The sequence below is a fragment of the Glycine max genome, chromosome 3 (genome assembly GCF_000004515.6).
Source record: "Glycine max cultivar Williams 82 chromosome 3, Glycine_max_v4.0, whole genome shotgun sequence".
In the NCBI taxonomy this organism is placed as follows: Eukaryota; Viridiplantae; Streptophyta; class Magnoliopsida; order Fabales; family Fabaceae; genus Glycine; species Glycine max.
The window spans coordinates 44,766,399-44,792,459 of NC_016090.4; the positions used below are offsets into that span (position 1 = coordinate 44,766,399).

The window sequence follows — 26,061 nt, forward strand, 5'->3', positions numbered from 1 at the left end:
TTTGTTAGAAGCTTATTAACTCTGCCATTAAAAAATTTCAAAACATTCTGAAAAAAAATGATACAACAAATCAGCCATATTTCTTAAAAATTGTTTTTGTAGTTTGTTGACAAAAATGTTACTCATGTTTATCAAATTATTCAAGGAGATAAGGAGGAAAAAGGAAAGGAAGTATTCAACTCTTCTCTCAAGTTTTTTTTGGTAGATAACTCCACTCTCAAGTTTGGTCCAATATTTTCCTTCAAAAAAAAAGTTTGGTCCAATATTCCAATAACCAGAGCACGTTATCTTTCACACGTTCACACATTTAAGAATTGAAATTAGATGGTTCACATTTCCGAAACATATTTTAAGGTGAAATTGTTGAGATAAAATGAGTTATTTGATCATCTAACGAATCCAAATATCCAATTGGCTGAGTGCATGAACTTAGAAACATTCTAACTGCAGGAATTTCGATCCCTAACACCCTCCAGGGTTTGGCATGCCTGGCTTCATCTTTGCAAATTCATAATGTTTATGCTATTTTTCTTTTCTGCTCTGCCTCCTTATACCTCATTTCAGTATGTATATAGGGCCATTAAAGACGTATAATGCATCATGTATAACAAATAGTAATTAAAAAGAGAACTTCATATTCAACTAGACTTCTAATTAGTTGTAGCTATTCTTAGGTTTTCTATTGCTTTTGACAAAGTTACAAATATTATATAGTTTGCACATACAATGGGAAAATATGTAATGCAATTCAATCCTTTTTCTCTTTTCGGTGCCAACTTGCTAATTACTTAATTACGATTTGGACCGTATCAAACTTTTACTTTTGTATTGAGGTTATGGTTTAACTTTATTTCAATGTCTTTTTTATATTTTTCCTTGTCTTTGGCGTGCTATGAGAAATTTCCAGGAAGAGGAAAATGGTTCCTGATGGGGGAAAATAGCCTTGGAAGTTATATCTATTTAATATAACTCTTAGCCTTATCTTTTAATTGTAACCATAACATAGATATTTTGGTATTATATTAAAGAAATGGGATAGAGGGTTGTTATTAGTTCAACTTCAACTTTGGTCGAAAGTGTCTATGTTGTTGAAGAAGAGATAAAGACAGAATGTGAGCATCAGGGCACAAAGTTGTCTAGGTATAATGTGGATTGATTGCAAATGGCACCAAAAACCAGCCCCTTGTTGTCCTCTATGGTGGCTCCACAGTTTATGAATCAGAAAGTTTACCAGAAAAAACGACCACATACCGGTCTTTTATATTGGAACTCTACATACATACACATCATTGAACTTTTCCGGTCTCTGGTACCACGGGGTATCTGAAATTCAGTCACACTAAATATTAGGAACACATTCTCTAATATATTTTTTTGAACACATGCTGATAACATTGAGAAGTGTTAGAGAATGTGTTCCTAGCATGTCTCTAATAACATTATTGAGAAATATAAAGCTCACCAGATATGTGCCGAGTAGAAAAATTGACAAGCTTGTTAAGTTTCTCAGTGAGAAAAAACTAAAAGCACTCGAATTTGAGTAGAAGAAACTGTCAACATTACTACCAACCACTCTATAGATCCACTTATAAAACAGCTTTATCATGCTGAATATCATTGATTTGTATTTCTCTAATACTTCATTCACAAACTAGAATGTCTGATTTAGACATTTGTTAATCTGAGTGCAAGGAATTTGAATTCTTTATTTCAGATTAGATATCTGCCACAAGTGTCCAGGAAAACAGTCCTTCTGTTTTTCATTATTACGATCTAGTCCTCCATTTTTAAATTGTTATATTCAAGTTATATCATATATTTTTTCTCGTTTCACCAACACATTCATCTTAATACTTTTATTTATGCCACAAAAGAAAACAAATACAAGTTAAAAAAAAAAACACTGCTTAAAAAGGTTCTCTTTTTTGTGTGCGTGTCTTAATGTTCTATTTACCAAGTGAAAAAAAACACTATTGAGTTGTAAAACAGAACAACGCATTATGAAGAAAATCTCTAGATTTCTTGGTGTGGTAACAGTGATTCCTTCACCATTTCTGGAAGCGACATGAACATTTTTTTGAGTTCTTGGTCTAGTAACAATAATTCTGTTTATCATCATTTTTGAAAGGGGCATGGACATTTTTGTTGATAATGAGCTTACATCAGCCTTTTTTTAGTTAAAAGAGAACAAAAATGAAAAGTAAAGACCTAACGGGTGAACATTTTTCCTTTTATTTTTTTTTCCACTTAATTGTACCTCTGTATTTTTTATTTCGCCGTACCAAATAATGCCCTAGTTCTTTATACCTTGTGTAAATCATTATACTTCTCTTTTTCTAATTTTCTACTTTCATGCAATTTGTTGAATTACTTTTACTTCTTCCTCTTCACTCGTTACACTTGCATGTATGGATTGGTCAGGTTTTAAAAAGAAATACCTGAATTAATTAATTAATTGTTTAAGTTAAATTTTGAATTTGATTTTTCACTTTTTTTAATTAACTCAAATTCAGGCCGAATAAGTTTGTATTTATATATTTCATTTATTTAACAATTTATGAAACTAAAAATAAAAACATTCTATACATTAACTTGTACGCATCTTAAAATTTAAAAATGATATTCGTATGAAAGTTAAAATAAAATTGAAATGGTATAAATGAAGAGTTATTTTATACAGAAAAAAAAAAATAGAGGTTTCAGTTAACTAAGGTTTAACGAGTATGAAAATATAATACCCGATATTGCACTCTTATTGCACTGATATTTTTTTTCCTTCTTAGAAATCAATCTTACTGCTCAACCAACTTATTCATAGACCCCCTTGGTCTTATTCCATTGATTTATCTATCTCAATACACAATTGAATCAAATTTTTATTTATTTAAATTCCGTCGGGTATGTTCGATTCAAAACTTTACTCAAACTCGTAAGTATTCCTAATTGTCACCCAAGTGTTCCCACATGCAAATTGAAATTAAAGGCAGTTTAGTTGAATAATGACCATGGTTTAGTCAACTACTTAAGGATATATATATATATATATATATATATATATATATATATATATATATATATATATATATATATATATATATAAAACTTGTTTCACTTTTTTCAGTACAAAAGCCTCATCTTTAAGGTTTTGTGTTCCACATTTATTTTCTTTATTTATTTGAGTTTTAAAATATATATAAAAAAATAAGTTATGCACAACAAGTATCAAACAATTTTTATAATATCATTTAATCACAAATTATCATAATTTAGTTGACTTTTAAAATAACTCATTCAAAGTCATACTAATAGTAATTTTTCATTAATTAACCGTGTCACCAATAATATATAGCCCTATAACTCTTTGAAATATTTTTAAAAATTTTATAGTATCATCTTTCATTAAAGTTTATATTATTAACTAACGCGAAGCTCTATAACCTAACTAAATTGTTCCAAAAGAAACCATGGCAATCTTCCGAGAGTATGAATAGAGAGAAAAAAAAGTTTTAAAAAGTTAAGTATTTCTTAAAATCATGATTTCTGTTTTTTATTTAATTTTTGCAAATAAAAAAATATTATTATTCGGTGTGTTTTTCTCCATAATTAAATACATTGCATGTATATGCTGAAATACTTTTAATTTTTTGAAGAATAAAAAAAAAACTTTGGAATACTTTAAAAGAATAAAAAGTTGAATCTGACCAGCCAATGTAGGAAGTGGGAACTGCAAAGAGAGAAAGAGGAGAGTGGTTGGGTTGGGACCCGCAATACATCTCTGGCCAGACGGTGTTTACGCGTTCCAAAGCTACTCCATGCTCCAGCTGCCATCTGATGAAATGAAATACTTTAGTAATTGTCTTTTTAGGGTCAAATAATCAATGGTTATTTTATTTGAGGGAAACGTCCCCTCTATCCAACAAACTACAATAGGGCATTAGGACGCAAACCTCTAATCTCACTCTTCTTTCTTATAATTTTTAATCACTACGCTTTCACAGGGACGCCAATCATCATTTAAATTAGTCACCTTATGTTAATATAATACGTTAAGTGTTCTACTAATTCCCACGTTTTTCTTAATCATACTAATTCCCACGTTAACCTATATATGTAACAATTCCGGACACTTACGACCTTAGAAAAGAAGAAGAAGAAGAATATGTTGTTAAGTTATCCTCAAATGTAAAAGTAATGTATTTTGATGGATAGGGGTAATTTTCCTTAAAAAAATAAAACATAGATAGGGGTAACCAAAAAGTTCCAATTGAAATTTGAAATATAACAATCATGTCCTTATTCATATTCATAGATAATATCATGGCCTGTATCTAAAAAATAATAATAACATGGCTGAATTAGCCCATTAAAATTGACTGTTTTCTTTACAGAAAAAAAATATTCTTGTCTTCTTGTAGTTGCCTAGTAAAATGGAAAGACACCTCTGATATTATTTGACTTGTTGACATGTTGAAAGTCTATTTAAAATTGAACTTACATCTATAGAGAATATAAGAGTTTGTTTTGTCTACCTGATTATTACTTGTGTTTTTTAATTAATAAATTACGCTAATTGATCAAATATAAGATTAAATTAAAATAAAAGGTGTGATTTTTCTCGGTTAATGAACAGTATAATACTCGAGGACATAAAGAGTCAAAGGAAGATTTGAATAAAAAAAAAAGAAAAAAAGTCAAATCTTCGATTTTCCGGAATTTGGTATGAACCGTTGAACGAGCTATTAAGTCGAATTCCCCACAATAAATTTTGCAGAAAAACTCTGATATTGAAATATAATATAACATAGCAGCAGCTACTGTCTTCTGGAAGGGTTTAATGGTTCTGTTGAGTGGTCCAAGCCCTCTGGCCTCTGATAGTCAACCAAACTAGCTGGCAAAAGATGCAGCAGAAACATGACATACGACAATTAACAAATGAATATTTTTTTTCCAACTATAAAATGTCAATATTATATTCCAGTTCCGTTCTTGTTTCATTTGTTCATTTTTTTTCCCTCTCCTCTGGAAGTTACTGCAAAGCAAGAAATTTCTTTTTTACGGCCATGTATGCTACTTTGACTGAAGACAGAATCAACAACACCGTTATTCCTGCCGATAAAAAACAACAACACTGTTATCCCGTCATATTCACATCCATATCTAATCGCGTACAGTATATGATTAGTAGAACCAGTATATTGCTATCTAATAGCTATTAGTATTAAAATTACTACTAGTGGGCTACAAAGCGTTAGCTTCACACTTCTGTCAGCATTTTTATTTTTACTTTTCTCAGTGCGTTCAATATCTCCGGTGTTAAGAAAGCTCTACATATATCGACTTTAGTAAACTTCAAACTGATTTTCAGCATGCGATTCTGAAAACCATACAAAATTTTGTCTTTTTTTTTTTTAATGAAATCAGAATTAAAAAAAAAAAAAAAAGTTTTGCCGGTGAGGCACTAAGGCTGTGTATTTTACTCTCTCGACTGCAGCTAAAAGGCTAAATATGATTTTTATTTTATTTTTTTTACTTGAACAGAAGCACAAAACAGGTTTCACTCTTAGCAACCAGATCAGTTGATGATAGACTGACTTAAAAAACAGAACTGATTTAGAGAGGAACAACACTAGTCTATGCATGATTTGCATCTGTACTGGAGCTCCTTTTAATTCAACGAGGCATCCAGCAACAGCAATCCATGATGGTTTTAAAAATTATAAGGGGTTATCTAGTATCTACACACCCAATCCAGACTTTGGCAATCATCATAGAAATACCAGATCATGTACGCAACATGTACAAGACACGTAAATCATCATATGGAAGCTGATTGAGAAAAATAATGCCGAAACATACGTATAAATACTTTTCAGCTAGACTAATAATCCCAATCTTGCAACCAATTAAGAGTTGTTGGAAACATGTCATACATCTTCAAAACAATATCTACAAACAAGGAAGTAAAGTCATGCAATTGAAATTCTAAATCCAAGAGCTAAAAGTCAGAGAACTAGAAGTGTATGGCCAGTATGGGTATTTCTAAACTCAAGTAAAATTTTAAATGAGATAAAAAAAAACATAATTGTTTAAGAATGATGAAATTCATTGTGAATAATGAAAATTTTATTTAATTGTATAAAACAAATTAAAGAGAAATCACTTTTGAAATCGAGGAAGAATCATTGAAATTTTTTTATTTGAATCAAGACATATGATAATTGTTGTGCATACATTCATTTGAATTACAAATAACACAACAGTTATTTATTTGTTGTGAATTTTTGCTTTGGTTTAGCCTCAATTTAGTTAGAAAATAGAGTTTTATAGAATCTTTTGTCAAGGTTTTAGAGCACTAATTGAAGTGTCATTTAGGATATCTTGTCCAACGAGTTATGTTCGTTCAATGAGAGTAATTATGCAAAAAAGATCACATGATATCTCAAGAGTGAAGTGTCAAGTCATAAGAAGAACTCGTCCAACAAGAAGAAACTCGACTAATGAGTAAAAACCACTAAGTGAAAAAAATAAATTCAGAATTTCAATTGTTGAAGAATTCGCCTTGTGGGTGAATTTACATCTAAAGTGTCTTTTAGAATTCTAAAGAATTCGTCCAATGAGTATGTCTCGCCCAACAAGTAGACAACACTTTGAAGTGACAAAACAATGACCTTGAGCCCAATATAAAAGGAACATTGTTTTGGGAATCAAAGGGGGCACAAACCTAGGGTTTGGTGTGGCAACTAGAGTTCTCATCTCATGACAATGAGAGACTAATTCATTCATTGTTGGGGGATTGGTGTACTAAGCTACTCTTATGCAATTGATTTTTTTTATTTAATTAGTGTCATTTCTTATGTTATTGTTTCTTTCCATTTTATTGCCTGTTTTATGGATTAATCACCCAAGCACTTGTTTTCATTGTCATTGGGAAATACTTGAAAATTGAGTTTTGAAAATAACACCTAATGAATGTCTCATCTAGGAATGAAGTGATGTTTGTTAGTGTCATTAGTGATGTGATCACCCAAATTTACATGTTTCATAGTTAGAATGACATTGGAGAATGCTTTTTAACTTAGATCTTAAAGTAACTTCTAGTGGATGTTATATCTAGGCATGGAATAAAACTTACTAGTCTTTATAGTCTTTGTTCTTGAACCCAAGTAGTTTAACTTGACTTGCTAAGGGATTAGGAGTTGAGTTAAGTAACTAAGATTCTCTCACATGAGAAATCATGGTAAAAACACTATAGTAGATTAATATAACATTAGAATGATCATTGTATAAAGAAAATCTTCATAATTACTAGAGATGTTAGCGTAGTGTAGCCAAATCCTCAACACTTAATTTAATTTGCATTTGACTCTTTTTGCCCACCAAGTGTTTGTTCACCTTTTATTTGTTCAGTTTTTAATAATCTTATCTTAAAAACCAAATTATCCTTTGCCTAGTTGTGGAATTTGCACAAATAGTCGAGTACAAATAAATCTTTGTGGATACGATATTCGAACTTTTCGTTTTATATTATTTGCACGATACTTTAGTAGGCTTGCCAAGGATTCAACAGCATATCATTTTTATATCATTAGTTTGATTAGATGTATTGAAATTCAAATTAAGATTGACTAACTTTAAGCAATAACATCTGAGATGAATAAGAAAATTATAAAAATAAGATTTGAGATACTTGATATAAGAGAAGTCACTTGACTTGTTGAGAAGGAGAAAGTAGATCCTAAATTTCAAGGGTATGAAATATGAATAGATATAAACAAGTAATCAGTCTGTCGATAATGAAATGACTTCTAATATTTGTTTGCTCCATTTAATTTTAAGTCAAAATTGAACATCAGATTCATCTAATTCCCCAACATAGTGTCCCCATTGTCGGATCCCAGCATGTATCTTTTCTGGATTATATCATGTTTCTTTTAACTTGTTCTTTATATCATCAGGTGTTATACTTATACAACGGTCAAGACTTGGATCAACCAGCCCTTCGCCATGCAATTATTATCCATTTGTCCATTGACTTGTGTAAGAGTTCTGGGGTAGATAGGGGACTCGAGAGCATACTAATAGGAGAATACAGATGCCTGTAAGATCATATTCTGTATCCCTTTGTTCTAAGGAAAGCTAACCAGGTAGACTAATTATGGGTAGAAATAAGGCATTTCAGTACATATTAAGTGATTGTACTTTGTCAACAATGATGCATGAATATGGGAAGATGTATATGGATACAGGGTTACCAAATTAATGTGTATTTATATGCACAAGGAAATGGCTGCAGAAGACAAGATGTTTCTAATGGGAAGATTTAATAATATAATACATACAAGAAACTCAGCAATTTATGGCTATTCAATCCTTTTATTGATAGATTACTGGATCAATTAAAAGAAACTTAAAGAGACAAAGCAACTTAAGAGAATCGCCACAAGCAGTTACTGAGGTAAAGGAGAACCACTACAGTAGAGTTCTCTGAATTAATGTTCTTCATAGTACGGTGGTGTTGGCTGAATATCCTGTTCATCTTCATCCTGTTCATCTTCATCATCCTCTTCAGCATCTACCCAATTACTGCGGTGATGTTGTGAAATTGCTTGACCATTATCTTGCATCGCATCTGGATAAATGTACTAATTATATTAGTTGCTGATGGAACCACAACAGCATTTGTTAAGCTCATTAACAAGCCAAATTAACTAACCTTGAGGCTCTTGTCCATGATCCTTTTCAGTTGGTCTGGAATATCAGTCAAGGTAGAGACTAACAGAGGATACAAATAGCAATTTGCTTTAAATTAAAGGGTTTTAAACATGCAAATAAGTCTAAAATCCAAATAAAGGGTTTCACTCCTAGTGTCTGGTTTGAGCATCCCATACTCTGTAAATGTTCTCTGAGAATTCAACCAGGTAACAGATGTAAAGAAAGCAATTATAACATTTGCAGTCAGAGCATCATGGGGGACAGTAAATCATTATAGAAATGGTAACATATTGGGGCAAAAAGTAGCATAAAGGATACACATTGGAATCAATGGGATTATTTCCGGGAACTGATGCTACTCCTGAAATTTGCATTGTGCTAATCCTTTGAATTTCTCTTTGACCATCATCATTCAAAATTGTTTCTCCTTGTGCCTGTCGTTCTTCCAAAGGACTAATGCTTTTAAATGCACTTGCTTCAAAATGAAAAGGCTAATGAGAATTTCAATCAATAAAAAATCATCCAATTCAATATTGAAATTACCTGAGAGGTCAGACCAGATACGGGTGTGATCAGATGGAGGCTCAAATGACACATTTGCTCTACAATTCTCTTGCAGCATGTGAGATGCATTTCTTTCTTCGGTATGAGGGTGTGTTCCGGTGGCCCCCACAGGAGGTTCTGAGGCAGCCCCTTCATGAAGCTGAGATATTAACATGGTTGCCAGTACAAGGGTGGCATCAAAATTTGAGTGAGATCCATCTTCCAAACCAAATTTAGGTGCCATAAGAATAGGTCTGCTTGCCAAACACAGAATCATAAAAGAGAATTAAGGTAAATAGCAAGTAACAACTATAAAAATTACTAGCATGAAATAAAAAATAAAACCAGAATGTAGGAAAATGTCTTTTTTATTTCAGTGTGTATAGCATGTTTCTCCACGGTAAAATCCAAGACAAGGGTGTCTTCGCAACTTTTCACATTTCCTCAGTTCTATTTGGGGTTTAATAGACTATTATAAGTACACTCATCAATAAGCAATATGCATAACACCATAACCTAAAATAGAAGGTATGCATTCATATTCATAGGATAATTCATGCCATTGAGGATAAATAGTGTTTAGATACTAAATACTTCTTACTCGCCAGCTTTCTCAAAATGCAAATGGAGATCAACTTCACAGCCCTCACAAAATGAAAGAAATGCCTGCAGTTTGATGAGAAAAATGCCAAGTGCGTTTCAATAACTTAATTAGCCTTAGAATGGAAGAAAGAAAGAATAACAAAATTTCTGAAAGATAACATGATAAAATCTGATATCAGGTCATTCAGGTGACTGCAATCTCTAACAACAGTTGCTAAACTTACCTCTGTCAGCGAAAAATTTAAAAACAAAAGGCTTGGTTTACTATACCTTCAGTTCTTTCACACTGAAAGTCACATCTATTGGATCTCCAGTATGAACATACTGCAAAAATTCTTCTTTAGGATCTATCCACAGTTGGGTGTGCAGCAACGTATCATTGTCTGCCATTAAATCTCAACACATGAATATATACAGTTTTCAATAAACCTACCAACAAAAGCATCCTCTTTACCTTTGGTTGGGTCCATATAACTTCGAAGTTCAACTTCCTTTCCACCAATTTCATTTGATGCATCAGTAAGTAGAGAAGAAGGTTCTGTTGCAATGATAGTGATCTCTTGAAGAGATGACTGAAAATTAGCAAGTAACCTGCTCAGATCTCGAGGCCTCACAACAAAGTTGCTGGGAAATTTTTGCCTATCAAGGGACAAGTGATGTATGTCAGGTTCTACATTGCAAGTAATCCAATAGGTTTTTCTCATACCTGCAGTTAATGAATAACATCCTTTTCAATCCACAATAGGGTCAAATGTGTGTAAGTGCACACACACAATAGCAGCATAAATGATGAGATGCCTATCACCATGTACATAGTACATCCAATTATTGATAAATACTCAAGTCCAAAGACAGATTGAGTCCATTAGAGAAAAAATTGCTACTACAGAATTTTAGAACCTTCATATGTAACAGACTTCAAAATCTATAGAAGGAGTTCTATTTAGTCATGGGCTATAACAATCCCCTAAGCTGCTCAGCAAAATATAGGAGACAGTTGACATGCCAATGATGCCATAACAATTACTACGTAGAAAATGTCGCTAGTTTTAATTCAGAAACCAACTACATTATCAAGATTGTTTCAAAGACAACTAAATGATTAGTGTCCAACGGTACCCCAACTCCGATAGCAACCCCTAGTACTATAACTTTTCCCTTGTTGACCAACCACCAAAGATTGAGTATATATTAAATAAGCATATTACCATTATAGCAATCCAAAATCCACTGCACTTTAGGAGCATCTGGATCAGGCAGTCTCACGGTCAAATGGTCGATATTCGTAATAGGTGTCCTGAGAACAGCACAAACAGCCTAATCAAAGTACGTGAGCGAGAATTCTTCTTTTCCAAACCCCATTTAAATTAAAGTGAGAAAAGGCTTTTCCACACCTTCAGAAGCACACTACATTGCAGGGAGTTGCTGGAAACGTTATACGCATCAAATAAACCAGACTTGAAAGCGATGCATTGATAGGCAGAACGTGATGAATTAATAGTGTGGAAAAGAAGCTGTAACAACGAATCAATGACCAGAAATAAGTAGTGCATGAGTGAAGTACTAGTAAACAATCAATAATCAACAATCCTTAGTTCGATTTAAAGTACTAATTCCGCACGCAAAACCCTAACTAAAATGTAAGGAGGTGTAGAAAGCTTCTCCAGATAGAAAATGACGACAAACAAAAATATATTTCCGATAAAAAAAAAAAGAAGTGGAACCATAATTAAAGCGTAATTTCATAGCTCTGAAGCTTGTTCGGCATTGTCATCAAATGAAATTGCGTTTGGATTGAGAAAAACGTGAAACGGAAATGAAGGAAAGCGAGAGTTGCAGTTGCAGAGGAATGTTATTGTTACCTGAGAGGAAGAGGCTTGAATTGCGAGCTCGTTTCCTATGCGTGCGAGACAAGTGATGCAACGCGCGAAAGTTTTCAGAGCATTGTCGCTTAACGTAATCTCCATAGTTTGACACAACACACTTAACAGTGAACATGGTTCAGAACGCGCCTATTTAGGGTTCGCGCCTTGGCGGGAAGAAGGGCACGATCCACAGTTCCAATACGTGCAGAGAGTTTCTTGTTTTTTAAATGTAATTTTTAAACAAAATGCTTTTGAACAAAAATATGATTGAAATGAATTTTAACTTAATTTTAAAATATTTTTAAAGTAAAAAAATGTGTGAATTTAATTTTTATTTAAAAAAACGTTACTTTTATATTTAATAATAGTATTATATATATATTTTTTTATTATTATGATAGTCCTTACCACCATCACTTGCGTCTTAAAATAATTTTAATACTCACTTTTTTTAAAATAATTAGTTTTTATATTCTATGAACTTTCAAATTAAGTTTATTTTGAAATTAAAAATTAAATAAAAATTAAGAAGTGAATTTTGTTTTTAAATTTTTCGAATCTTACGACTAAAAAAACACCTTAAATAGGTCTTGAGTCGAGTGATTCATAATTTGCATGCGAGCAAGTTGAGTAGATATAATGAAAACCGTTAATTAATTCTTTTAGTTTTTAAAATATAAATATTTATTTATAGTCTTTAAAAAAGTTGTTTCTTTGTTAATATTCAATATATTTTAGAAATGTGTTAGTGTTTGTTCCAATATGTTAAAATGTCTTGCATAATAAGTTAATAATATTTTATAAACATCATTCTCTCTTAATAATATTTTATTAAGGTATCTTTTTAAAATAAAATTATGATAAAATTATGACGGAACTATGGAAGATCAAAGTAGATAATACTTTGAATGCCAACGACCCTGACAATCCTAATACGCTTAAGGTATGAAGAATATAATCTTTATTTTTTCATGTAAAATCGTTTTATTTTAGTCTTTCTTTATTATAAAAATGAGGATTATACCTAATACATTTCTAAAAAGAATGTCTAAAAAAGAGACAACTTTTTAAGAGATTAAAAGTAAACATTATCTTATTTATTTATTCAAACTAAAAATATGTTTAATTATAAATTTATTAACTCAAACTATTTTTATTATCAATGGAGTGACTAATATGGTTGGTTGAGCACAAAGAAAGTGATAAATAAATAAAAATTGAAAATTAAATTAAACAGAGAATAAAATGAAGTTTTGTTATTAAAAATCAATTTCTCTTTTGTTTTCTACTTTTTCTTCCGACAAATAAAAGAAAATGAATAATTATTCATACTTTTCGCTCATTTTGGCATACCATAAATGTCGTCATAATCTGCACTAAATCAAGTTTTTTTCTTCTTTAGAATGTAAAGGAAGGCTTGAGGCACAAACAAACAAGATTTGCTTTTATGTATTGCCTCTTTTCAACAATTATTCTTAGGAAAAAATACCAGCAAAACATATTTTCTATAATACTCTTTTGAATGCACTTTCTATTATTCACTATAATTTATTGAAATTCATAAAATTTTGCAAGTTTTATTTCTTATTTAATAATTCTCATTTATGATTTTGTAATTTTCAATAAGCTTTAAAAAAAATCATAAAAAATGAGTTAGAGAGTATTCTTAAAACATTCTACTAATTATTTATTTTACATAATATATTAAAAGTCCTTTAAGTAAGGTTTTTAAAACACTATAAACAAAAATGACTGGGAAAATATCATTACTAAAATTTAAATTCAAACATTTTAATATTAAATTTATTGATTAGCGAACCAAAAAAATTAACAATATAAAATTAAACTTTTAATTATCTTTACTTATTAAAATCAAGATCGATCACTATATTATATATAGTATTTAGATATTAGATATATTTAGTATTAGATATGAGATATACTTAAATATTAAATGATAGTTATCATTGTTTTTATCTAATATTTGTATAAAGATGATTTCACATCACTAATCTCATTCAAATGAAAATAATACATAAATTTATTAAAGTTTGTTTAACGGTGAGGATAAAATAGGATAAATGTGATATATTGTTGTAAGAGTTTAATTTTTATAGGTTATAAAATAATTTAAATTTTTATTTTTTTAATCATAGATTACCATTTGAATTATTATAAAATAATTATTTGAAAAGTTCATAAATTTATCATAATTAATAAGTTATAATTAAATAAATTTGTAAAACTTTCTAGACTCATCGAGTATAATCTTTATTCTCTTATTATAAAACTAGAATAGGATACATTAACATAAATAATTAATTTTTTAACTAAACTTAATTTCGGATCTGCACCAAAAAACAAACTGAATTTTTTTATGTGTAAAATTTGATCGAAAAAAAAGTCTACAATCTTTAATCCGCGAGAAAGTAATGCTAGAGTTCGTGAGCTTTGATGTTACGATACTTGGTGAATCTTTTCATCTATAAGCTTGTCTAGACTTTTCTATCTTGCTTCTCTTCTCTCTTTACATAATCGAAATGACAACACAGGAAAAGATAGAGCAATAAGGATAAAGAGGGTAATAGGCGATGCCAATGACATCAAGCTTGCTCCTGCCTCTATAATGAAGCACACGATAATGCATGACTTTTTAATTTCACAATCTCTTTCCTGTATATGATTGTGAATTATTAATATTATTATTATTTAAGTCAAATTTATATTGAGAAATTAGCCAACATTAATCTACTGAAGTTTCGCGTTAAACATGAGATGTCCTAGCAGCAACCTTCGCGGTGCAATTAAACCGTATCAGCTAAGCAATTTCTCACTAAAATTTAAAATGTTCCACCATTACTGCATTATGAAAGAATAGGAATAAATTCGCGCATGTTTGGCCAAATTAAAGATAATAAGGGAATGTCCAAAAGGCATCAAGTTGACAGGGGAATCAAAGCCATAAAGAGCTTTTTCATAGATTTAAAGAAGGCATTAGTGGTTTGAATAATTTCAATCCCATTCTGAACTTTTTATAGCTGAATCTTATTCCGATTTAAAAAATTCCTCAAAAAGTTTGATCCACAAATACACCCCTACTGTTTCCGTCCCCAAGAAGCAAATTAAACCAGGAACGTGGCTAATGATTTGCGGGTATTCAGTTAATATAAAAGTATAACCGCTGATTGAATATACATATATACACAAATATTCCCGCCATAAGCATCTAGCCACAATAATGCCACCAATGTAAAGTGAAATTCGAACGTTGACCCGTTGAGTAGCCAATAATTCGTATTATCTCAGCGCACTACAAAAGATTATTGATTTCTAAACGAGATTTGAGAAAATTAATAAAATTCCTTACTCTGAATTGAAACTGACACACCCAGTGTTCATGCATTAATATTCAAGAGAGCACAACGAGATTAAGAAAAAGAAAGTTAGTTACGGTGGTTGAAATTTCGTGACAACACTCACATGATAAAGCAGGCATTAGGATTTTCATCGCTGAATAATTCGAAGGAACAAGACGGTGGTGAAGGTGATGTATAAGTTTCTGAGTCTGACTCGGACCCAACGCACCGATACACGTGAGAATACGAATACGGTTGCGGGGACGTATAATACGCAGCACCGTAGCGGGTGACAGTGGGATACGCTGTGTGGTAGGTTCCAGTGTATACTGGAGATGCGGGCGCATGATAGTGCGGTGGGTACTGATGCCGTGGGGGACTCTCATTGGGTGGCCCATGTCCATGACCACCAGGCATCTGGTTCCAATCTCCACCAGCGTGTTCCACCACAGTAACACCCTCGTTGCCGCCGTTGATTACAACATTCCCTTTTTGCCCCTTGCTTTTCGTCCTTTTCCCTCCACTGCCACCCTCGTTCTCATCCATCATGCCAGGGACGTTGATAGTAACCCTTTTCTCGCCCATCACCGATGACTGGTAACCGGGTGGTACCATCACCGTTTGCCTCACCTCCATCCTCGGATCCTGGAACTGCACCCCGGTTAAGCCGGTTGCGCTTCCTTCACCAACTCTGTTTACGTTAAAAAATCCTTCGTTGTTTTTGGCTGGGTCTTGAACGACAACCTTAATAGCTTCCTTTTCGTTGTTGTTGTCGTCGCCGCTCTGGTTGCTTTCTTCGCTGCTTTCTTGTTCGCTCGGTTTCTCTTTGTTCTCTGGGTTTGCCTTCTTCTTCTTCTTTTTCTTTTTCTTCTTCTTCTTCTTCAGTTCGGGTTGGTCTGGCCATAACTCAGCGCGTTTCCCTGTCTCTGTTAGTTTCTTAATCAAAGTGTCGCTGTCTACGTTTCCCTTTACTATAACCTTCTGTTGCCTCAAATCTATTGATGTGCAATAAACACCTGACTTAACGAGGAATTCATGATTAAGAATATTAATGTTAAGACATCCTTAGGATTTGAAAAAAATAAAAAACAAGAACCTTTCATCAAATGGAAATATAACTAGCAATTGTTAAGAAACTTGTAACAATGATTTTAATAGAGTGCTAAGATTTAAAGAAATTATATGGAGTTACTAAAGTATGTATAAAAAGGGAAGAGTGAAAATAGAAATGAAAGATGTTAGGTTTTAATTGAACATGGTTACCGTCTATGCTCTGTAGGATTTTTTTAACTTTCCTTGTGCAGCCTTGACAATGAATGGAGACTTTCAACACACAGCTCTGATAAACAGAAGCGTAGCAAGAGGATTAGAATATGCTGGACTCGAGAAATGGTAAAAATGAATAGATAAGAGAAAAAGGGGAAAGAATTAATGGTTTACCTTGCACATGAGAGGTTCTAAAAGTTCTTCTGTAGGAGGTTCTTTAATTTCAACTCTTGTTTCTGTTGCAGGTGCAGTTGCAGCCATTGGGAAGACGGAAACTACGGATGCTTGAGATGTGTAGCAGTAAGAGAGGAGCGCAGAAGGGTGCTTTGAAACTGGTGGCAATGCTTAAAAAGCAAGGAAATGATGCTCTAAGAGTTTGGCACTAAAAAAAATTTAAGGGAACTTACAAAATAAAAGGCTTTCAAGGAAACAAAGGACCTAGTGAAAGAGGGGAGAAATATCGTGGGGACAGAGGAGCTAATGATAAATTCTTAGATCTTATGGAGTAAAGAGAAATTTATTCGTAGCATCTTTAATTATATATATATATATATATATATATATATATATATATATATATATATATATATAACTTTAGTGAAAATTCGTACACATGTAACTGTTTAATAATAATAATAATAACTAAAACTATAAACAGCAAGGAACTATATACAGATATGATTTCTTCTCAGTTCGGTGTCATTCAAATTAATACGAATTTGGTTTGTATACACTGGATACTTATCAATATAGCATTTGATGCCTCTTCACCTTTTCTCTTTTGTCTATTTCACAATCAGCCTTAGATACCCTTTGAAGGTGGGTTTTTGTTTCTTTTATAATTCCTTTCATATAAATTAATATATATATAAAGCTGGGCCGATGCATGCATGTAAGCACTTGTTTCAGAAAACAACCTATGGTACGCAAGTAGTTACACTTGAAAGAATTAAGCCGTGCATGAGCTTGGAGAATATATCATCTCCATCAATAACCAAGTAGTTAAACTCGAAAGAATTAAGTCGTGCATGAGCTTGGAGAATAATACATTCTATTTCGGGAGAATTTTTTTAGAATCCTATTTTGGGAGAAATTATTGTATGATTTCGCTCTTTGGAATTATGGTACGCAAGTCGTAACTGTACCAATTTAGTTGAACTTGAGGGGAGTTGTTGATAACTGTAAAATCTCACATATAACAAGTAAAAACAAATAAAAATGAGTATAAACATAGATGAATTAAGTTCAATTAGTTCAAAATTCTTCAAATTCCATCATCTGAGGGGAAATTTATTTTATATTTGTACAAAGCGAATAAACAAAAAAGAATGCCAGATCCCCCTACCACCTTAATTTATATATACGAGATGATGCAATTAACAAATCATTCATTACATGGGGGATTTTCTTTTGAAAATTTATGCGGAAGGTTCACTGCATTCCACGTTAAATTATCAGAGATTTAGTTAATAAATTTACAATAGCGTGAGGTCTACAGATCATATTGAGCTATGAAATTTATACTGCAAAAAATTGATGATTAATTGCACAAAATTTTGAGATGTAGAATTTTGGTTGAAAACTTTAAATTATCAATTGATTCAGTTCTCAACTAGACTATAGCAAATGATATTAATCGTTCATCTGTTATCATGTTATTTAGAAATTCTTGTTTTTTATTTATTTAATCACTTAATTATCTCAGCATTTACCCAAGATGAAGCAACATTTTCTTTGTATTAGTCATCGACAGCAATTTTTTAGCTACTTGCCAAATTATAGTCCAACTTATTGTTAAGAACGTTAGATAACAAAACAAATATAATTTGTGGACACCCAAAAACTTATTTGATACGTAGTGAAAGAAAGACGTGGAAATAAGAGAGTCTATGTAAGATAAGTCATATGACGTGAAAAAAAGAAAGAGAAGGAAAAAATGACAGGTGAAGTGTTTGGAGGGGAGAGTTGTTCATCAATTATTAATCTTCTGCTGTTGTGATGATTATATATATGACTATAAAATTAGCATCGGTATATTAATATTATGTAAGACGTATTTAAAGGATTAAAATGAGAATTAAAGACAAATATGCAATTTAATGAACTTTCCAAGTACTCTGTATCCAAGTATTCTGGATAATAATGTTATCGCCTAATTAAATTCAAACTTTCCTGTTCGTAGTTTTTAATTTTTTATGTGTTCATTTTTTCTTTTTGGTGAAATAAAACAGTTCATTTTTCCTGTTCGTATGTTGTTAACTTGAATAAAACAGTTTGTTATGTGCTGCGATAATCATTTAATGATTTTTTTATGGTATGCTTATTGTTAACAACGTAACCATTTCATTTATATCAAAATGAATTTTTTTATACATGTATACAACTCTAATTGAATGCAGCTAGCTGCTTATCTACCTAGCTCTAGTACCAAAGAAAAAAACCCCAACAAACTATATATAACTAGAAACTTTCCCTCAACTACATACGTTACAGTTGGAAAAAAAAAATACGAACTATGATAAAAGAATTTAAAAATTCTCTTTATGAAAATCAAACTTGGTGTTGGTTTTCCTGGAAAAGTCAAGAGAAAGCCTCTTAAGTTCTCCAACCAATGTGTGCGCCCCACAGTAGAAAACACCTGAAAATAATTGAATGTATTGAAAATGAGCTAAGATCATATATATATATATATATGATGGTATAATGAATTTGAAAAATGAATCAAGAGCAACATCAGTACTTACCAACTCTTTTCCCAGGGTGTTTGAGTGCAGTGTGTTTGAAAACACTGCGCCAATTTGGTCTAGCAAAGTGTGTCTTGACCCTTGTCCCTGAAACTATATCAACGCCACTTTTGGCATGGTGGAGCGATTGAAGCATAGTGATCAAAGCAGATCGAGCATCTCCTTCTTCATACACACTTGTGCAATAGTTGTGAAGTTCTATTATTCCATCCTTGTCATACTCGGCAACATCATCCATCACACCCTTGAACCATTCAAAGGAACCTTGCTCACGAGTAACCCAGTAGAAATAGGCGCGGTTGGTGGCAAAAGGTTTCCTCTTGTTCTTGACTCCACTTTCTACCATCCCTTCTTCTATGTCTTTCTGTTGTTTCATGTTGTTTAGCACATCTTTGAGAATACTAATCAAAGGGGTGGCACCAATTCCTAGTCCCACGAGAAGGATTACTTCGTAGTTTTTGTAGTCTTGTGCTGGAGCTCCATAAGGACCATCGATCACGAGCTTTGGCATCCTAGAAGTAATTTCAGTTTCATTGGAGTGAGTAAAGAACCAATTTGAATGTTTTAAATAAATAAAATCATTGTCTCTAGTCATAACTAACCTTGGTATGTTGTTGCCTTGTAACATATCAGCTCGTAGAAGACCACTCTGGTCACCACTTGCTGGTTGACATGCCTGCATCAATCACATGAATGGAATACTAATATAAGTTATATTGTGCAACATATTTGAGGAAAGTAAAGTACTAGCATATTTTCCCAATGAAGAAAAAGTGGTTGTCTAGAGCAAAATTTACCTTAGCAAAAACAGCTTTCAGTTGTGATGTCCAATCACCCAAAGTCCTAATGTGAACGCTTACATAATCATCTCCTGGGGCTGATGTAATAGAGAAAGGATGCCTACAGATACCACACAACAAAATTGTTAATTTTTTTGTTTATTTTAATGGTAACGTGCAATAAAAATAATAAGAAAAGGAATGTTCACTTACCATTGAAAAGGAGAGACATCTGGGCAATTAACAAAAATATACTGTCCACTAGAGTACTTAAATCCTTGTGGTTTAGACATGTGCAAGGCCAAGACATTTCCAGGGTACACTGCAACCTGAATTTCAAGATAATAAAAAACGTTAAAATTTTAGTATATGTAAGGTCATTAACAGGAAAAATGACATTAATTAAAAGAGAGAAGGTAAAATCTTCAGAAGTAATTTACCTTCAAAATCTTGACACTTTTGTATCCAGACCTAAAAGCACGAAGTAATCGCTCGCATGCGTATAGTATCATAGGAATTGCAAGATACATCCAAGTCTGTGGCAATAAAGTGTTGTTCAAATTAAGAACAAAATTTCATATCAAGCAAAATTAAAGGGAAACGGGGATATAATAGTGCATTCATGCATACCGTTTTCTTGTACCATTTCTTGGAGAGGTACAAGTAGTAACCGTGAACGATGAAAAGCCCATAGACGATGACAAAAAGATGGTGAGAGTACCAAAACGCATTGAATCCAGTGAGCCTTTTCAGAGGTTTAGGGAGCTTGAGCCTGTTTCGTCGGAACCAAGGTTGAGCCAAAGTGTAGGCTATAGCCATAAGCACCACAATGGCTATCCCGGTCCAACCCTCGGTTCCCTTCACGAACCACCAATAATTGTTGGGCCTATCTTCTCCAAAAAATGGCTTCATGGGCTCATATTCCTCGTCCGTTGCGTGCAACAACCTTGGGAAGTCACACGTTAAATGTGCAATTGCATGTATCCCAACCCCAATTGCAATGCCAAAAGCTATCACCTATAGGAATCAAAGTAATGCATAATTAGCTAATTAATTAAAAAATACAATAAAATTAAGAGTAAATTATTACATAAAATAATTATTAAACGATTAGTGTTATCCATAATCTTTCGATCGAGACTCTAATAGTAGTCTAATCGAAAATTATTTAATAATTAAAAAAAATCAATCAGCATGTATTACTATCAATAGTCTCAATTATTATTCACCTAACACATATGTGTCAGTAAAAATTGATTAAGATTGTAGTAGTTCGAGACCATTTATTAATTTCTTCATCCATGCATATAGGTACCTTGTGAAAGTTGATGTTGTCATCAAAAGGAACAGCCATGCCTAACTTGGTCTTACTTCTGAGCCAAGTTATGGTGTTTCTGCAAACGGGTAACAGGATTAAGGCCATGTTGAACTTGAGGGTTTCAGCAGCACCTTTGGCTGAAGTGACACAATAGCCCATGACGTCGAACACGGCACGGTGCTTGTATTGAATGAACTTCCAAGTGAAAAGGGCAGCACAAATTGAAAGCCAGAGGAGAATAACCCAAATCCGTTTCCAATTGTCCTCCACAAAGTAAGCCAGTGACCGGAAGCCACGCTTGATGGGGTTGTGATCTTTGGTTGGGACCAGCTTCTGGCTCAGCATTTGACTCATGATACGGCTATCCGTGGTTATGTGGGTTGATTGTGCTGGGGCTTGCAAAAGAAGCATTTCTAAGTTGTATAGCTGCATTAAAAAAATTAAACAAGAAAAGTTTGAGTTAAGTTGGGTAAAATTTTTAGTAAAAGTTACTAGATGTTTAAGTTTAAATACTCTCCGATTTGTTTAGGGAAAAAATAAGTTGGGAAAAGCAACTTATCATTCATACTTTACTACTATAACTATAAGCTAAAGTAATAGGCTGCCAATCTGGCATGGGTCAACTGGTCATCCATATGTAGTCTGTGTGTTGAAAAATTTGAAGGGAAAATAAAATAAAATTTAAGGCTTAAGTATATTCCTATCTAGGCCAATTACGATAACTGAAAATTTTTAAAGGAGGCCTTGGGCTCATTTACGATAGTTGAACAACAAAAAGAGTAAATTCTTAGTTTTCAAATTTGACATTTTAGTTCATTTTTTAGTATCTAACTTTAATAAAATGATATTCACTTTGGACCCCCTTTTATTTTTCACAAAATGGGAGTGAAGATAAATTTTTTTAAAAAAAATAGATAGAATATAAACCTCAATGTATCCAACGTTGTCTGGATCCAACTCCTCGATGATAAGGGCTGCATATTCCTCTGCCCGATCTTGTATTTTTGACAGCTTATTAGCGGAAGCGCTTAAGGCGATAATCTGTAAAATGAATAACACAATAATGTTTACATTTCCATAAGTTTCTTGTAAAAAAAAGCAGTAATGTATTGTTAGTGTAAAAAAGGTTTTACACTAATATCAAATGACATGTTACCACTTTTTTACACTAATATCAAATGACGTTTTACCACCTCATTTAATGGGAAAATTAAAAATGAGGGAATAAATTCTTCTTTTTTATCATAGTAACACTCACCTCTTGAACTTCTTCTTGGGTGATTCTTCCGTCGGCATTTTTGTCCACCCTGACATGAATTAAAATTATTTAGGGACAAGTCACAGGAAATGGGTGAAGATCCAACCAAAATTCAATATTGTTGACATTTAACTCGTAATTGTTTTTCTTTTTTTGACTTAGATATATACATTCATACAATGTTTCTCCAATAGCTGCTAGCTGATTTCACACAGATTTTTCAATAGTCCACCCAACTATCCGTTGACTCGTTCTTTTTATTTAAAGGGTGAAATATTTGGTTCTTTCCTTCCTTTTTTCTTTGATCCCTTAAAAGAGCCACCCGTTGATTCATTCATTTATTTTTCTTGTGTATTCAATTTGTTATTTAATATGCTGATTTCTTCTTACTTTCCACTCTACCCTCGACTATTCCACACCTAATCCTATAACAAAATATGCTAAGGTTTGAACAACGGATTAAACAACATCCTTAAAGAATAGGCGTTTTTTTTTTCGGTAAGTGTTTTAAATAACTATTTAGACCAATTCATTATTTTAGCCTGGAGGTGTAGCTCATTTGGCGATTTGACATTCGCGTAAAATTTACTATTTAGTTAAAATATAGGGTTCCAAAATTCACCATAAATATTTTGGTCAGGACTCAGTTGACCTCGTAGTGAAAACTTCAATTCCACACTAAAAAAGTGCAGAAATTCCAAGTTCTAAAAGTGTTTTAGTTTAGATCTTTTTTCAATTTATTAAACAAATAGTCAAAGAAAGAAATAGCTCAAATAAATTTTTATAATAAAAATATATATACAATTTTTTTAGCAAAAAAGTGGATAATTAACCTTAAAATGATTTATAGTGTCATAAACAAAGAACTGCACTCAAAACTTCTTTCATTAATTAAAGATATTTTTATTTCAACTCCTCAGCTGTATTGGTTACAAAAAACGCCACTTTAATTCACATGAAAATGCATGAAATGCGGCGTTGTTTTTTTATTTAATTTGTTTGATATATAGCGAGAAGTAATTGGCAAGCAATTTCCCACAATCTCTGACAATATACTCAATTGTACTATAAGGATTTAGAAAATTGAGCATTATGGCATATACGGATTTAATTATAATGGAAAAAACAAAACGAAGGAAATGATGAAGTTGAAGTCTTACATGTCAAAGAAGGTCTGGAGCCTTGAATCAAAGCTCTGGTCTGTAATTTGTTCCCAAAATTCGCGCAACTGATCCTTGCTTATGGAAGCCGATGTTATGCCCCGGCGACGAGATAATGCATCAAATAATTCGCCAGCAAACTCCTTCGACTCGTTCATGCCTATATATCATTATTTAGTTTTAGGAAAGGTAATTAATTAATTAATTCTTGGGGTAGCATAAGCCATGCAAATCAGTATCCTGCCCTAATTGCTAGTACTTTTTATTTTTCTTATTATTAGTCATTTTTAATTAATTCACAATGATTAAAAATTTGTTTATTAAAACATTTTTAAATTACTTTTATTATTTAAAAGTTCACTAATTCTATTATAATTCCTCTTTCCATCTTATTTTTCTTTTTAGAAAAGTGGAAGTTAAAAAATTATAAGAAAAAAAGTAAAAGTACTTAAACATGATATAATTAGAGAATAAAGATAAATTTAAAAATATTTAACTATAAAGTGACTTATATAAAGTAATAAGCTTATAGATATGACTTATAAAAAAAAAGGAGAAATATACGATGATGACCAGATGAACCCACCGAACAAAGTAGGAGTAGATGTCACATTTTTTAAACCATTCTTAATTATTTAATTTCACTAAACGATAACAACTCTCACAGTTTCATTATAATATGCACACTTATCTGCTTACACCAATCTGAATAGGGAAATAATATGGTAGATAATGATGCAACATTTGATGAAATAATAGAAAGACCAATTCAAGTGTAAAATAAATATAAGAAAAAGAAATTATCCAAAAACAATTAATCCATACCAAATAGCTTAAGTAAATACGTATTTGATAATACTCATCATATATACATAAATACAGTAAAAGAAAAGAAATGTTAACAGAGGTTTAATAATAGAACCATAAAAGAGTGTTGTCTAGCGTTCAAAACGCAACTTTTTCAGTATCGTACATGTTTGATTGAATATTTTTATTAATTTAAAAAAAGGCAATTTATTTCATCAATAATAATTGTTCGAAATGGTGAGTGAGGGGGGGTGTATAATTGTATAAACAATGAATAAAGAAAACATACCAATGCACTGACTGAAGCGCGTTTTGGGCAATTTGCCATCAACGGCCAACTCATCAAAGCGTTTGTCCACCTGGGACCAACCTTCGGTTCCAACATTTTTGGTCATGAACTTGAGCCCTTTGAGGGCACGAGCAGCACCAGACTTGGCCCTGTCGACCCTATCGAACTTCTTGGACGAGGTCATGCGCTTGAGCTCCTGCGACACCTGCCGGAGTCGCACCGACAGCGAGGAGGGACGCTTCTCGAGGCGGCTGGCGAGCAGCGCCGTCTCGGGGTCCCCGCCCCTGATGTTCTGGACCGACACGGTGTCGTCGCGAACGTCCAACGTTATCTCCACGAAGTCCTCATCCTCTTGGTCCTTGAACCTAGCGCTTTTCTTGCTGCTCTTCTTGTTGGACGTCACCAATGGGCCGCTCATGGGCCCGCTGAAGCCCACTCGCGTGCTCCTGCTCCCCGTGCTCGACGTCTCCGACCATGTTTCCTGTTGCTGCTCCAATTGAATCTCCATCGATCACGTACTCTTCAAACTTGGTAATATTATGATATATATCAAACAAATGAATGAACAATTGCACGGCCTTAATTGGCAAGGATGATTAAGAATAAGGTGTGATGATTTATGTACTAGCTGTGAAGCATGGGTACGTTTGTTGTTGTGTTGAGAATATATATATCGAGAGAGAGAGAGATGGAAATTACGCGTGAGAGAAGTCAAAAATGGGGGGAGTAATGAAAGATGAAAAAGGCGCATGTGGACAATTTCGGAGTAATTGGGCGCGTTGGTTGACGGGTGAATCAAGAGTTGTTGGGATTCAAAGCCTCTCTAGTCCTCTTCGTAGCTTCTTCGGACGCCCCCACTCAAAGGAACCCACTACATCTTATTTTATTCTTTCTTACATAATCATCAACCCCAACAACTGTTTTGGCTCTCATTATTCACACACACACACAAGAACATCAACAAAAATTAAAATGGTATTTTAAGTCACTGTACATACCAAATTTTGTCATACTTTTCTCAAATTATGTGCGTATACTACTATAACTGCATGTATATAAATTTGTTACTTCGCACTTTAATACGTATGTATATTTTTCTTTCCTCTAGGCTCTAACCATGATCGATCATGATATTCATCAAATAAATTTATTTTTTATTTTATAAAAAATATTGAAGTGAATAAGTATTAAGAATTATTTTTTAAAACAAATAAATTTCTTATATGTGTCTCTATCTATCTATATAACTTGTGTATCTTTAAATTGTCTGTTTATTTTATTCTATGTTCCTTAATTTATACACGGGTACGTGTAGTTTTCCTTTTGTATATTTGACGTCAGTGTTAATGTACATAGATTAT

The 26,061-nt window shown here is 32.6% G+C and overlaps 3 protein-coding genes across 4 annotated transcripts; all 3 read right to left on the reverse strand.

Moving 5' to 3' along the window:
* Positions 1–8,254: 8,254 nt before the first annotated feature.
* LOC100810019 (cell cycle checkpoint control protein RAD9A) lies at positions 8,255–11,927 on the reverse strand. Its single transcript, XM_003521644.5, has 10 exons — positions 11,721–11,927; positions 11,253–11,372; positions 11,067–11,175; positions 10,313–10,564; positions 10,129–10,241; positions 9,857–9,921; positions 9,256–9,509; positions 9,031–9,187; positions 8,714–8,748; positions 8,255–8,629 (listed from the first exon to the last, which is right to left on the reverse strand). The coding sequence occupies exons 1-10, from the start codon at positions 11,823–11,825 to the stop codon at positions 8,490–8,492; spliced, it is 1,350 nt and encodes a 449-aa protein (XP_003521692.1). The 5' UTR covers positions 11,826–11,927; the 3' UTR covers positions 8,255–8,489.
* A 3,169-nt stretch (positions 11,928–15,096) lies between these two features.
* Positions 15,097–16,831, reverse strand: LOC100810882 (heavy metal-associated isoprenylated plant protein 35). Of its 2 annotated transcripts, none has more exons than XM_003521646.5 (3): positions 16,520–16,831; positions 16,343–16,418; positions 15,097–16,095 (listed from the first exon to the last, which is right to left on the reverse strand). In XM_003521646.5, the coding sequence occupies exons 1-3, from the start codon at positions 16,604–16,606 to the stop codon at positions 15,200–15,202; spliced, it is 1,059 nt and encodes a 352-aa protein (XP_003521694.1). In that variant the 5' UTR covers positions 16,607–16,831; the 3' UTR covers positions 15,097–15,199. The 2 variants fall into 2 exon arrangements, with proteins under 2 accessions (XP_003521694.1, XP_040870149.1); XM_041014215.1 differs by having other exon boundaries at positions 15,097–16,074; positions 16,520–16,801.
* A 1,837-nt stretch (positions 16,832–18,668) lies between these two features.
* On the reverse strand, positions 18,669–25,492 carry LOC100812342 (respiratory burst oxidase homolog protein B). Its single transcript, XM_003521649.5, has 12 exons — positions 24,701–25,492; positions 23,605–23,764; positions 22,445–22,493; positions 22,114–22,227; positions 21,184–21,612; positions 20,499–20,885; positions 20,309–20,404; positions 20,082–20,197; positions 19,887–19,989; positions 19,692–19,765; positions 19,090–19,601; positions 18,669–18,983 (listed from the first exon to the last, which is right to left on the reverse strand). The coding sequence occupies exons 1-12, from the start codon at positions 25,206–25,208 to the stop codon at positions 18,874–18,876; spliced, it is 2,658 nt and encodes an 885-aa protein (XP_003521697.1). The 5' UTR covers positions 25,209–25,492; the 3' UTR covers positions 18,669–18,873.
* Between the last annotated feature and the right edge of the window lie 569 nt (positions 25,493–26,061).